A 12,924-nucleotide genomic window follows, 5' to 3' on the forward strand; every position below is an offset into this window, starting at 1 on the left:
TGCACATATTTGGATAGCGCCAATTTTGCTCTTTCAGAGGGTTTGATTGTGACAGAGCTACAGTTGTGGCTCACTTGAACAGTGTCTGAACTCAAAGCGAAGGTGAGACCCCCTGAAACGGTCGATAGGGATGGGCAGCTTGACCATCTCGCTCCAGCGAGGGCTGTTGTTGTGGTAAAGAACGAACGAGCGATACTCTGAGGTGTTCGGCTCGCCAGTGCCCAAGCTGATGCAGTCCTGTAGAAGAAAAAGAAGCATGAGAAGAAGGTCAAGCTCACTCTTACTCATATACTGATGATATGGGACATGAGAAGTGATGCACGTGTGTGTCATACTTTGAGCGTGTCCCCGTCAGCGTAGAGAACATACAGGGTGACTTCAATGTTCTTCTGGACACTCTTGCCACCCCTTTCAAACTCTCCTCGTTCCAGGGTCAGATACAGGTCATTGCGTGTATCACCTGAGGCAATTAAAGTTTGGACATGCTTTGTTTAAAGGCAACTGCACTAATTTTACACATTTATCCCATAATGTTGAGCCTCTTATAGCTCCAGAGGGAGCTACAACTGATGTTCTTTTTTTAGATGATGTAATTAAAAAGTAAACTGGATTAAAGCTACATTAGGGAAGTAGAACCTTTCCTAAAAAAAAGTAGACCGTGAAAATGTCTCCTTCATCTGCTCCACACATGAACTCCGTGCGGTCAACATGAATAAATAATATTTGTGAATTACATTCTACACCACTGTTCTTCTTAATTCAAGATGACCCTGCTGAGTTGAAGCACGCACGGACTCATGACTGTCTCAGCACCTTTTGTAAGGTCAGTGTTTATTGAGACAAACATCAGAGGCAACACTGGAGAAAGATATTGCTGTTATTTATAAAATCAGATTATTGTTATTTATATCCAAGTCATTTCCTTTGGGACAGATGACTCACAAGGAGAGATATTGGGGAGGTATTTCAAGTGAAGCAGAGAGAAGCTGGAGTGGAGAGGAAAGGAACGAATTATAGATGGTCAGTAGAAACAAAGAACTACATAGTGAACGAATGTTGTATTAAATAAACTCAAGCCTCACTGTCTTTGAGCTTGAGGACCGGTTCCCTTTGTGCCTCTTTACAGATTTTCTTTGTTTTTATTTATTGGTCACACGTATTTTGGATGACCGAAATAATTTTATAACCTTAGTAAATCTGTAACGTAGTTGAAAATATCAGTGTTAGTTTACTCATGTTAAATCATCAATTAATTGTGATAAACCACATTTGTTTAAGCTAGGTCCAGTTTCACAAGCCACACTCAGGCATGACTATTCACCTAAATAGAACCTGTCTGACAACATGAAGTAGGCTAAAATATCTAAAAACAACAGCACATCTTGCCCCAATCTAAAGAACGTCAAGAAAAGATGACAATGTCATGAATAACTATCAGTCCGGAAAGGATTACAAAGCTATGAAGGCTGTAAGATACAAAAGGCTATTATTCTAGGAAGAGAAATCATAGAAAAGAGGTGAGCCTTCCCCAGGAGTGCTTGACCTACCAACATTAGTGCACTGACAACTAATCCAGGATATTAAAATAAAACCGGGGACATCTGAAGAACTGGAGGCTGCAATTGCTCCAGTTATTTAAGGTCAATGTTCATGACATTGACAAGTTACATTGTAATTTTAAAGAGGAGACTGTACAAAAATGGCCTCCATAAGAGATATCAAAAGCAAAAACCTTGGCTTTGTCTCTGTCTAATATTTGCCAAAAAATAAAAAATACTGTGATGACTTTTCAAAACTTTGGAAATATTATTACGTTGACTGACAAAACAAGGGAAGTGTAACCTTTTTCAAAATTTTGCATCTGGCACAGCACTTCAGAAAAAGAACATCATTGGAGGAAGCTGATAGAGCAAGGGATTGAGAGAGTATGGGAGACAACAACAGGAAAAAGAGACTAGAATATCATATCTACAGTCTAACATAGTGGTGATTGCATGGTGGTCTGGGCCTTATGAAAGATTTATTGTAAAGACCTGAAGACAGTTGTTACAACAAGCAATTGTTGAGTTTGGGGATCAAATACTTTTTCACAGCTCTGTAAATACGCTTAGCAGCTGAGCTATAGCTTTTAATCTCATGCATTGTTAGAACAAAATCTCCATAAATCTAAACCAAACAATTTAAGTTACTGTTTCCAATTATGCGTTCCTCTCTGCGGACCTCTGTTTCCTGCTGTTTTCCCCCATTCTGTCTTACATCTCTCCTGCTCTATCCACTTCGACATTCAAGTGCTTCCTGTTTACCAGCATCTGTGACCTTCCCCTCCTTCCTTTCCTCTGAGCCATCTGGCCTTTCGGCTCCCCCTCCTGTCTGCTCCCCCTACCCCTACTGCTCTTTGCCTCTTTACCTGGCAAGATGACATCTGGGAAACCCAGTTTGCGTGTGAGTGCCAACGCCCTGTTGAACACAGCCTGGTTCTCCCGTCTGATCTGCTCCAGCTCACCTCGCAGCAGCTGCAGCGAAATGATGAGGCCTGCAGAAAGTGGCAGCAGGGGGTTTTAGTGGCCACATGTGGATGTGGGAGGGTGAATAGGAGGGTTGAGGAAAGAGGACAAATAAAGATAAAGTAAAAAATTGAGGAAGATAAAACAAGAACAGAAAAGAAGAAAGAGGTGGAATTTTTAAAGGACATCAGTCAGGGTAGAGAAGAAACGGCTATAGAGATACGATCAGAGCCAGAACAAAGAGAGGGGAAAATGCTAAGTTATTATCAATTATTGCCATATTCTTAGTTTGAATCACTCACAATACTCTAGTTTGAATCATAATTTTAATAAAACATTTTAAAATCCCTTGTTTTAGAAACGCCATTTTTAATATTTATCAATGAAACATTATTTTACATCGAGGACACTTAAGACTGGCATTTTACATAGGTTGATCGGTTTAATGTACAGTTACATTGAATTATATGTTGAGAGATATTATATAAGCTGTAGTTGAAAAAAGATATGTAGAATCAAAACCATCAAGCTGCACCTTAAATTTCAAATTGAATGCAATTTTGGAATTCAGAAATAACGCTGGAATTTGACATTTAATGTTAATTGAAGTTTAAATTTATGTATAAGTAATAAAATTGGAAATCTAAATCTAAAATTAGAATTAGATTTTTGACCTTGAATTAAGAGTGTGTGTTTTTTTCTTTGCTTAAAGTTGAAGTTGAGTCCTGTGAAAGTCTGGGGTCCTGTTCAGGTTGTGAAAAGGATCAGCAGGCATGTAAATTTGAATTTATTCTTGGATATAATTTCTAATTTTCATTTGACTTAGAAGGAATTTAATTATAAATATTAATTAAAATTTGAAATCATTGAATATTTGCAACTGATCCCAGATAGTCTCCATGATGCACACATGGCAACTTCTTGTCAAAGACAAGGAAACCAAATTATTTATTACCACTTTTACTCTAAATGGGAAAACTAATTGCACCTATAAAGAAAATTTTTAAATGGTAATATAGAGCAAATAATAAACCTAGGCACAACTATTTATAATATCAAGCTGGTTTGTGATTTAAAGTCGTGCCAATGCAGCAGATGTTTTCTGACTTCTTTTTGCTACCAGCAGAATAACCCCCTGCTAGTAATTAGAAAGAGCGTAGGGTCAACGAACTCTTACACTGGCTTCAAAACGCTCAACTGTGTCCATCTCCAACATAAACTCTATTATTTCATGTTTTAGATGTCAATACTTGGCTGTTAATCAAATATCCGCTATGTCAGCAAACTAGTTGTTTTTATTAGGACAGCTGTTTTTCTAAGTAACTACTACAGTGGTAGTTGTCAGGGTGGTTGTAATAAAATAAAAGATTTACAGTTTCACAAATGTATAAATTCAGTTTTTTCTCTATAAATATGATAATCATATTTAAATCAATATTAATCTCTTCTGTATTTTTACAGTGTGATAATCTAAGACTAAACCTATAGATGGAAAAATGTGCATAGTACAAAAGTGATGAGTCAAGAAGTGTTTCCTAACAATAACCTAGAAGGTCTGTGATCAGAAAACACATTTACCATAATTGGTGCTGGGAGCTGAGTACTTGGTGTTGGACTTGCGGATGATGTTCTCGTGGACCTGGTACCACTCATTTTCGTTGTTGCAACTGGGGAGAAAAAGAGTCGGACAGGGCTGTTTACAGCTCACCCACTTCTAAATCCAGATGGAGGTTTTAGGACTGGGTGCATGGGGACCACATGAACAGCATGTGTCCCAGAGCAGATTTCCTCTTGGAAAAAAGGTAGCAGCAGGGGGAGTTGCTATCAAGCAGCACATTAGCCCAAATGCACAGCTCACTAAGCAAACCTGACAGCCAGCTCTCTACCAGCCTTTTTCATTACTGAGGGCCCAAAGGCCCCTGGGAAAGGCACGAGGAAATGCACAGACTGGAGCCTTATAGGAGCCGACAGTTTGGAGGCAGCAGCACTGAATCACTGCTTACTTTTTTAAAAGGAGGAGCTCTTCATGTTGCCGGAGAAATCCAATAAAGACATAAGCTCTCTGTTCAAGAAATCTTTCTTTCATGCGGAGCTGTGGTGTTGTCCTAATGCAACTAAATGGAATAAGTGCATGAATGACCTCTGACCCACAGAGGAGGCAACAAGGAGACATTTAAGCTGTTGACTCATGAGAAAATATGCTGAGCTTGGTGTTATGTTGCTTTGTCCTCCAACTTTGCTCAATTATCATTCTGTCATCCCATTCCATCTCTTTGCCTCTTCCTCTCTATCTCCCTCCTCCACTTTCTTGGCCGGTGGAAAGGAACAGCTATCTGTGGCGTAGCCTAACAGCAGAAGCCAGATTCACAACATGCCAGGTGCCCTATACCCAACCCAGGGCGAGAAGCTATTGATTTTCCAAAAGACACTTCATTATCATTCCGGTCAAAACACACCAGCACCAACACTGAAGAAACAGGCCTTCACGCACAAAACAAATCCACATTTATGCATTAATTACTGTGGAGAGTTTATAACTTTTATTTCCAAAAGGACACACAGACAAACTGCAAAGTGAGCCAAGCAAAGTTGAGAGGAACAACATTTTCATCAGGGACATCAGAGAAAAATAAAAGCAGACAAGTAGCTTCAGCGGCATACTCACGTGTAAACTTTGAGTACAAAGTCCTTCTCCTCTTTGAGGTCTGTAATGGTGTGGAAAACATCGCTCATGGCAAGCACGGCACATCCATAAGGTCGTCTATACTGGACGTGTGGCGGGCCTTTCTTTGAGTCATTCAGCAGCATGCGACCTGGAAACCAAACGAGGAGACAGTGCCTGAGAGGAATACAACAAGATCTTAATCCTTCAGAAACTGACTTTGTTCTTTGTATTTACCAGTTCTTATTACATGTGCAACAATATATAGGTCCCTCTTCAAGTCTTTACTGCTTAGGTCCTATGGAAGAAAAATAATATAATATGTTGGATTATTAGAACAAGGAAGGGAAAAAAATATACCTTGAACTTTTCACATTTAATCACATTACAAAAACAATACATTTTATGTGACTAACGAATCCTCAGCAGAATTTGATTTGGAGGACCCACCTGCAAATATTATCTATAGATTTAACAAGGAGACGAACAATGAATTCTCTACAGACTGTATAGTGACATGTTTCAACGGTAAAAGTTGAAAATGTATTTTAGGGATTGGGTTATTTCCCACTTACTCATTTGATGTTGTAGTCATACCCAGTGAACCGTGTTTTCAACATGCTGTACAAGTTTATGTTAATTTAAAGTCAAAATGTGCTCATTCGTGCTAACTTTAACTCAAAATTCTGAGATACACATTGTCTAAAATATTAAGAGCTCTGAGGCCCTCTACTGGTCCGGAGGCCCTAACTAAACATGTTCACTTATCTCCTCAGCCACCTTTTGAATGAAAAAAAAAATATGGCATGTAAATATGCCATGACAAAATATGATCAATTTCAAAGTCTGTGAACATTTTTCAAAAGTCATCAAATGTAAAAATATCAAGTTTCTCACCGTAAAGAGTGCACAAAGGCGATCAACCTTCTCTGGATTCTTTGGTCCTCCATTTTTATTCAGTTTCACCATGAACTTCTCACTACAAGAGAAGCCAGTTCACAGTTTCAGAGAGTCTGTCAGCCACGAAGTGCCTAAGTCAATCTGCTGGACTGAGACAGTGTGTGTGTCTAACTGTGTCTGTCAGCTTATGCACACATACAGTATGTACTGTGGGACCATTGGAGGCTGCTCTATTAGCATTGGGATTGGTATGTGTACCTGATTTGTTTGGCTTCACGAGAGTCATATAGAGAGAAGAAGACGTCTGCATCTTCACTGATGCTGTTGTAGGTGAAGCTCTTCAGATTAATGAAGAGGTGGTGTGACACGGGGATGCGACAACCATCGCCATGACGCTGCCTCATGCTGTCACCCTGGTAATTAAGCAGAAAGTGACCGCTAACAAGTCAAGTTTATGCCAAAGACAGTCACACATTTGTCCTTTTTATATGATGAAATAAATAAATATATGTGTATTTTCTTTTCTGCCATACTGTACACTGAGTTTTACCCAAATTAGTCATTTAATTAAGCAGCTACTCATGGAAACATGATACGCTCTAATTAAGGACTTGTTTGAGCAGCGATGCACCAATCAGTCAGAAAGTTTTCCCTTGATCAGCTATTCCTGATGGAACAATCAGCCTCTTTTTCCTGTTAAATGAATGCAGAAAAACGGAAAAATTCAACCTCATATGGTTTGTAAATGCATCATCAAACTCCTTGTTCTTTGGTTCGCTTTGATTTGAGATCAGTAAAAACCACATGAAGGTTAGAAAAACATGCTTTGATGAATAAGTGGTGATAATCAGGCAGTTTTTTCATTTTACAAGTTAGTTTGTACTTCTTAAAGAACACAACCAACAGATGTGGGTCTAAATATTGAAAAAATAACATTTTGTGCAACACTAAGCCCTGTTCTGTTTTTGAAGAACGCATTGCTTTCGTTAAGCAAACTGTTTTGTTAAGTTTTTATGCATTGAGATACATATATACAGTTTGTCATTACATACTGTAAGTAACGACATCATAATCTGTCCATTTTCCAGACTGGAAAGATATAGACATGAAGTTTTAATGTCCTACACATATGATTAAAGTGTATAAATATATATAAAAAAAATATATGAAGAAATAGCTTATTCTTTGGGGCATTTTTATTAGCATTAGCACTGGTACTTAGTGCTAATGAACTAAGAACCTGGAGCATCTATTTTTACTTTTTATCATCAGTGTTCGTTACATTTAATAATTAAAATTAAACATATTTTTACATGCATACAGAACATAAAAAGAAAATTTTAACAGATTAAAGTTGTAAATTGATGGACAAGGCTGACTGGTGCATCTCCAGTTTTGTTTTCTGTATTACTTTGATTTTATAAACAATAACAATCATAAATGATAAAGTTTTCTTAATTTTACTTTCATTTCACAGTATAAGGTAGATTTAAGGAAAAACACATAACAGGTTAAACTATTGCATCATGTTTGATTTGCGTACACAAAACGTGTAGCAAAAACAGAAAACTGAGATCACAATGCTGCATATTGCCACAAAATGGTGACACACCAGAAAAATTTAGTGGACAAACTATTCATAGTTGGGGGCATGAACTGGGGCATATGTGATCCCAGTGGGAATCCATGCCCTCACCCTTTGGTCTGAGTAACTCAGAGGCCACTAGTAATATACTGCAGGAAAACCAAAACTGAAGTCTAGAAGTGATATGGATATTCTTTTGTTACATATTCTTTAGGAAAACAGATTTAAAATGGAAGTTGAGAAGAGATGAAGAGGATAAAAAGTGTGATAATTTGATAAAGAGCTTTAAAACAACTGTACCTGGTTTGTGCTTTGTTGACCACAGTGTCTGCTGGATACATGCTAAAAAGAGTACATTTCAAAGGGAAGAAGTGTTAGATCCCTCTATTCAGTTTTTACACATCCCACACAGCCCTAAACTTATTTACATTACAGCAGCCTCAGAAGCACTATAAGGGCCTGATGATGCCTCTCTCGATTCTTCATATCTGACAAGATTTCACCTACGTATGCTGCACAACGGCTACACTAGTGTTCCTGCAGAGCAAAGAGAAGCCCACACGAGGCGAAACGTGAGCATGTGGGCAGGGGAATAGGACAAAGCCGGCATCGCCCCCACACATACACTCACAGGCAAAGCGCTCTCTGCTCGGCAGCCTGAGAGAACACCCATATCCGAAGAGGCGCCAAGGCCTTGTGCCCTGCCAAAGACAAGCTCACTTTCATCACCAGAGTCAGGAGGCTTTCTGGCAATGAGCAGCTACACTGTTGTTTCTGCACAGAGCGTTTAGTGCACAAACATTCTGCGTGTAAAGCTGAGAAACATGGCAATGGGATAATGGAAGGCTGCAGGGCAGTTGGACAATGTTTTCACCAGCATATGGAGCTGCAGCTACTGACCAGAAAGGATCTCCCTCCTAGATAACAGTCTCCAGCAGAATTACATTAGATTTCATAACATCTGTGCTGTAATGTTTCTAAAATTGGATCTGCTTCAGTAAGTCTTCTCTCCCTGTCTGTGTATAGGTTTGGAAGTCCCACATCACTACAACCAAACTACATTTGAGCCGTTATTTATTTATAGAAGCGTGTTTCTCAAGCAGCTGTTAGCTTGGAAAATATGTAATGTATGTTTAAAAATGTTTGTGTGGGCTTTCCTATAGCTCCACTTGGAACTGTCACTTTGCATTATGTTTGCATTCATAGCAAACCATCAAACTTGCGAGAATCACATGCATGCAATAAAGGGACAAGCTGACAGAACATGAGATGGTTCCGACAGCAAAATCGTGCTCTCTCACTCTCTGTTTTTTTTTGTTTGTTTTTGAGTCATCTTCTTATGGATGATTTGATAATCAGTACATTCACACATCCATACACATCCAACAACACTTTCCTGTCTGAAAATCCCAGTGGTGCAATAGCACAAAGGTACACTGTAGGTACAAGAGCTCATAGTGTGCTAGTCACTTAGTCATTGCTATAAATACACTTAATGCAAGCTGCAGGGACACTTTACCACCATTTCACAGTCCAAGAAGAGGACACGTATTTGAAAAGTGAAAGATGAGCAGTAATTTTTACCAGTTTGTATAACTCCGACACACTGATCTGATCTGGATCCACCATTTCAAACTCTTTTCTGGGAACGAGGTCCAGGCCGAGGTGCCTGATGGAAAAAAAAAAACAAGCGAGAGAAAAAAAAGCCCATTACAGGTGTTAGAGAACATGTTCACTGATCAGGCATGACATTGTGACCACCAGGCTAATTGTGTGTTAGTCCCTCTTTTACAGTAAAAGCTAGACTAACATCCCAGAAGTGTGCTGTAGTGTCTGGTGAAGTGAACAACTTAAGACTTCATGAAAATAAACCTGGAACAGTATGTAAATTTAATGGTGCATTAACATTCACATACAGTCTAAGTTTATACAGCATAATAAATTTCCTAAAGTAAGCAAGTTCCTGTAGCTTCAAAGGCTTAAATAATATCTATATAGACATTACCTTTCTTAACCATAAAATCAGATCATAACTATTCTCTGATCCCTGTTCATTGCATACTACAGCGATGCTACAAGCAAAGTATGACACATCACAGACTTTGTGACTTTTTCTGCTCTTCCAGGCACTTCAGTTGGACAAAAGAGTGTATTAATGTACAATCTTATTCAAACTAATGCTCCTGAGCTGAATCCCTCATATCTTTTTTTCTCTTACAGATTCCTGAGAAAGCTCAGTTGGAGTTTGAAGAAGATGACTGTAAAGTTCCTACAGGCGGATTTGCTTTGACTATAAGCAGCTTCAGAGTCACTGATCTTCTAAATGACCATGAAACTCCATCAGTGAGGTACCGCCATACACCCACATTCTGCGCTGTACATCACCCTGCTGCCAAAATAGAAAAACTGATTCTTCTGGAGCCAACAACTAGAAACAAATGTTTACAGTCGAGGATGCCGTCAATTTGCCACTCACTTGACTAAACACCGTGGTTAAATTATTACTCACTCGTTTCCCCAGTCCAGCCGTACGGTGATGTGCCTCTTGATCTCGCGAGTCTGGTCCTGAGCGAGGTGGCCCTGGATGAGCTGCCGACGCAGGTCGATGAGCTCGTTCATCACATGGCGCAGTTTATGAAACAGATCCACCTTGTGTTTCTATTAAAGAAGCCAAAGACGGCTCAGTTGAGACATAAACTAAGCTAAACTAAGCTAAAGAATGGTAGCAGGAAAACTGTAATTATGTAACAGCAACAGGATCACTATATAATGTAAATTTACCCAAAGAAGTTTTTACTTTTTTGCCACACTTAAATGCTTTCGACCAGAGGTGTCACTTATTTTATTTTTGGTCCATGTCAAGATCACGAATGTCCTCAATGGACAGAATGTATTGTTAAAAGCAAACTGTTAAAATATTAATAGACTACTCTGCATCTGATGAGTACATCTTAAAATTGAATGGTATTGAAAATATTTTAATATTGATGTAATTTGGCAGTATACAGATAGTGTTTAGGCACTAAACTATAATCTTGAAATTTCTATTTATGTGGCTGTCTTGAGACTAAAGGGCCACAGAAAAACTTATGGCAGGCTGGATTTGGACCCCGAACCTTGAGTTTGAAATATGTGCTCTAGACCGTCAAACAAATGTGTTAGACCAAGATAACCTGCGAAAATGGAATCCTTTTCGCATCACTTTGGAAGAACTTAGCCCACCATTGGGTAAATCATTTGCCAAATTGTTTCAGCCACATCAGATAGTTTTTCAGCATTTTCCAAGGCATACTAGAAAAAATTACTTTTTGTCAAAATATCACAAACTGCAACCTGTGGAGTTTGCTAAAAATGGGATTTACACTGTAACCATGTGTTTTGTTCAAATGAGACTCATGTAGATATTTTGCAGCAGCAAACATTTAAAGCTGCTGAATATTAATTCACATGTGCAAATCGACACCAAAAGTCTCAACAACTCAACAAACACAAAATCAAACTTCTGTCATGTTAATGTTTTCTGTGATCATAATTCTGCAATAAAATATGCAGGTATTTAAAGTTTTTTGTTGTTCCATAGAATGCCATATTTAAAGAGACTGTATATTTATAGTTAGGTCTCTGTTGTTTAGCTTATAGGTGATAGCTTCTACTTAGATACATGTCTGTATCTAAGTAGGCCTGTGTCCACAATCAAGACAATAAAGCCTCATTTAAGATGCTCTCATCCACTCCTCTGCCAGCCTATGTAAGTCCTATAAGTCGTATAACTGTGTTTTGAGCCCACAGGTTTTGCTAATGAACTAATTAAGCAGAACAAACTTCCCTTACATGTCTGCTCTGACCTCAACATAATTTCATCATCGTTTCTCATAAACCAAGGACAACACTTTTAATTTCTCTATGTTCTGTTTTCCCTAATGGTATGTCAAGCCACATTACCACCCAGGTTTGTTTACATAAATGCAAAGATTAAGTGCTCCACAATGGCCATGTAAGTTTAATGAGGATAAACACTGCATGTTCTCATAGGCTGCTAGCTGGTGAAAACAAAGAAAATTGTCAGGGTTGATGAGTCCTTTTGGACCTTGTTTCTGTAGGGCTAATTACGCACATTGTAAGAAATACACAGTTATGCTTAGGTCATTGCTCCCTGAAGTAATACCATCAAACCTAATAGGCAACAGTGAGGTGAAACCTACAAACATCTACCCAGTGCAACATCCTATTATTATGGATGGAATTGTAGCAACATGACCCATTCTACTCAGGGGATGGGCACAAAACAAGCACAGTTAAATCAAGGCTTCACATTAGTCAGGCTTCAGTGGAAGTTACATCATCACACCAATGCCTCCGGCTGCTTAGCTGCTCAAAGCATGAGCAGTCCTCAGTGAAAGGTTATGTAAAAACCCAGAGCCAGCTCTGCAACGTAGCCACTCAGCTCCAATCTCTAAACCCCACCAACCACATCTGCCTGCCCCCTCGACACTTAGTGGGATTAAAGATGCTTTGGTTTCCCAGTAATCACTTTTTCCCCAACAAGTAAAGCCTGACTAGAGTCAGTGGATCTTTAGAGGATGCAGTAGCTGCACGAAGCAGCCCAGGATCAATCAATGTCGGAAAGACGCAGCATGAAATAGGACACGGCGGCCATTATCTGCCCAAACATGATCTCTACTCCCATGTTATAAATATAGATACATATTTTTCAGGTATTTATTGTAAAGAAAGTTCAGCGCGTTGGTCAGATCAATATGCTGTGAGATGGAAACTTAAGGGACTTCCACTGTCATATTTTATGTAAATACCTAATTCTGCAGTTTAAGTAAAGCAAAACGCCTCCATCAGAACCCCCTATCCTGCCTAGAAATGCAAATTACACAACAATTTATGCAGTTTCCTTGCCCTTGATGTTTTAGCTCCCTTGGATATCTGAGTAGAGTTAAAACCGAACTCACTGTTATTGTTTTATGTGTTTTCTTTAGCAAAATGTGCTGTAACACATAGCTACTGACCACATAGAGCTGCTTCCACAGAATGCCCCATTCCTGCAGCGTAGCGGTGGTCTCTGTGATGATGGGATCCTCCAGAGGCACCACTGTCTCACACAGCCTGGAGTGAAAATGGAGAAGAAAAACAATCTGTTAAATTACACATTGCTTTTCACATGCTGTGTTTGATGACTCCAAGTATTCCAATAAAATAGGCATAAATGGTAATAATTGGTGAAGAAATAGGGCTGCACAGTGGAAAAACTGGTAGAAATGTTG

General features: G+C 39.0%; 1 protein-coding gene across 3 annotated transcripts in view; it reads right to left on the reverse strand.

Moving 5' to 3' along the window:
• Positions 1 to 12,924, reverse strand: part of LOC114145417 (dedicator of cytokinesis protein 3-like) — a 56,584-nt gene that overhangs the window by 25,129 nt on the left and 18,531 nt on the right. For all 3 annotated transcript variants that reach the window (XM_028018989.1, XM_028018983.1, XM_028018977.1), the window contains exons 5-16: positions 12,670 to 12,766; positions 10,161 to 10,309; positions 9,236 to 9,320; positions 7,952 to 7,993; positions 6,325 to 6,479; positions 6,064 to 6,145; positions 5,404 to 5,464; positions 5,170 to 5,317; positions 4,083 to 4,171; positions 2,408 to 2,533; positions 336 to 460; positions 75 to 237 (exon numbers count right to left, since the gene is read on the reverse strand). In XM_028018989.1, the coding sequence (XP_027874790.1) occupies positions 75 to 237; positions 336 to 460; positions 2,408 to 2,533; positions 4,083 to 4,171; positions 5,170 to 5,317; positions 5,404 to 5,464; positions 6,064 to 6,145; positions 6,325 to 6,479; positions 7,952 to 7,993; positions 9,236 to 9,320; positions 10,161 to 10,309; positions 12,670 to 12,766 (1,322 nt within the window). The remainder of the gene's footprint in view (positions 1 to 74; positions 238 to 335; positions 461 to 2,407; positions 2,534 to 4,082; positions 4,172 to 5,169; positions 5,318 to 5,403; positions 5,465 to 6,063; positions 6,146 to 6,324; positions 6,480 to 7,951; positions 7,994 to 9,235; positions 9,321 to 10,160; positions 10,310 to 12,669; positions 12,767 to 12,924) is intronic.

Source organism: Xiphophorus couchianus, chromosome 1 (genome assembly GCF_001444195.1).
Source record: "Xiphophorus couchianus chromosome 1, X_couchianus-1.0, whole genome shotgun sequence".
Classification (NCBI taxonomy): Eukaryota; Metazoa; Chordata; class Actinopteri; order Cyprinodontiformes; family Poeciliidae; genus Xiphophorus; species Xiphophorus couchianus.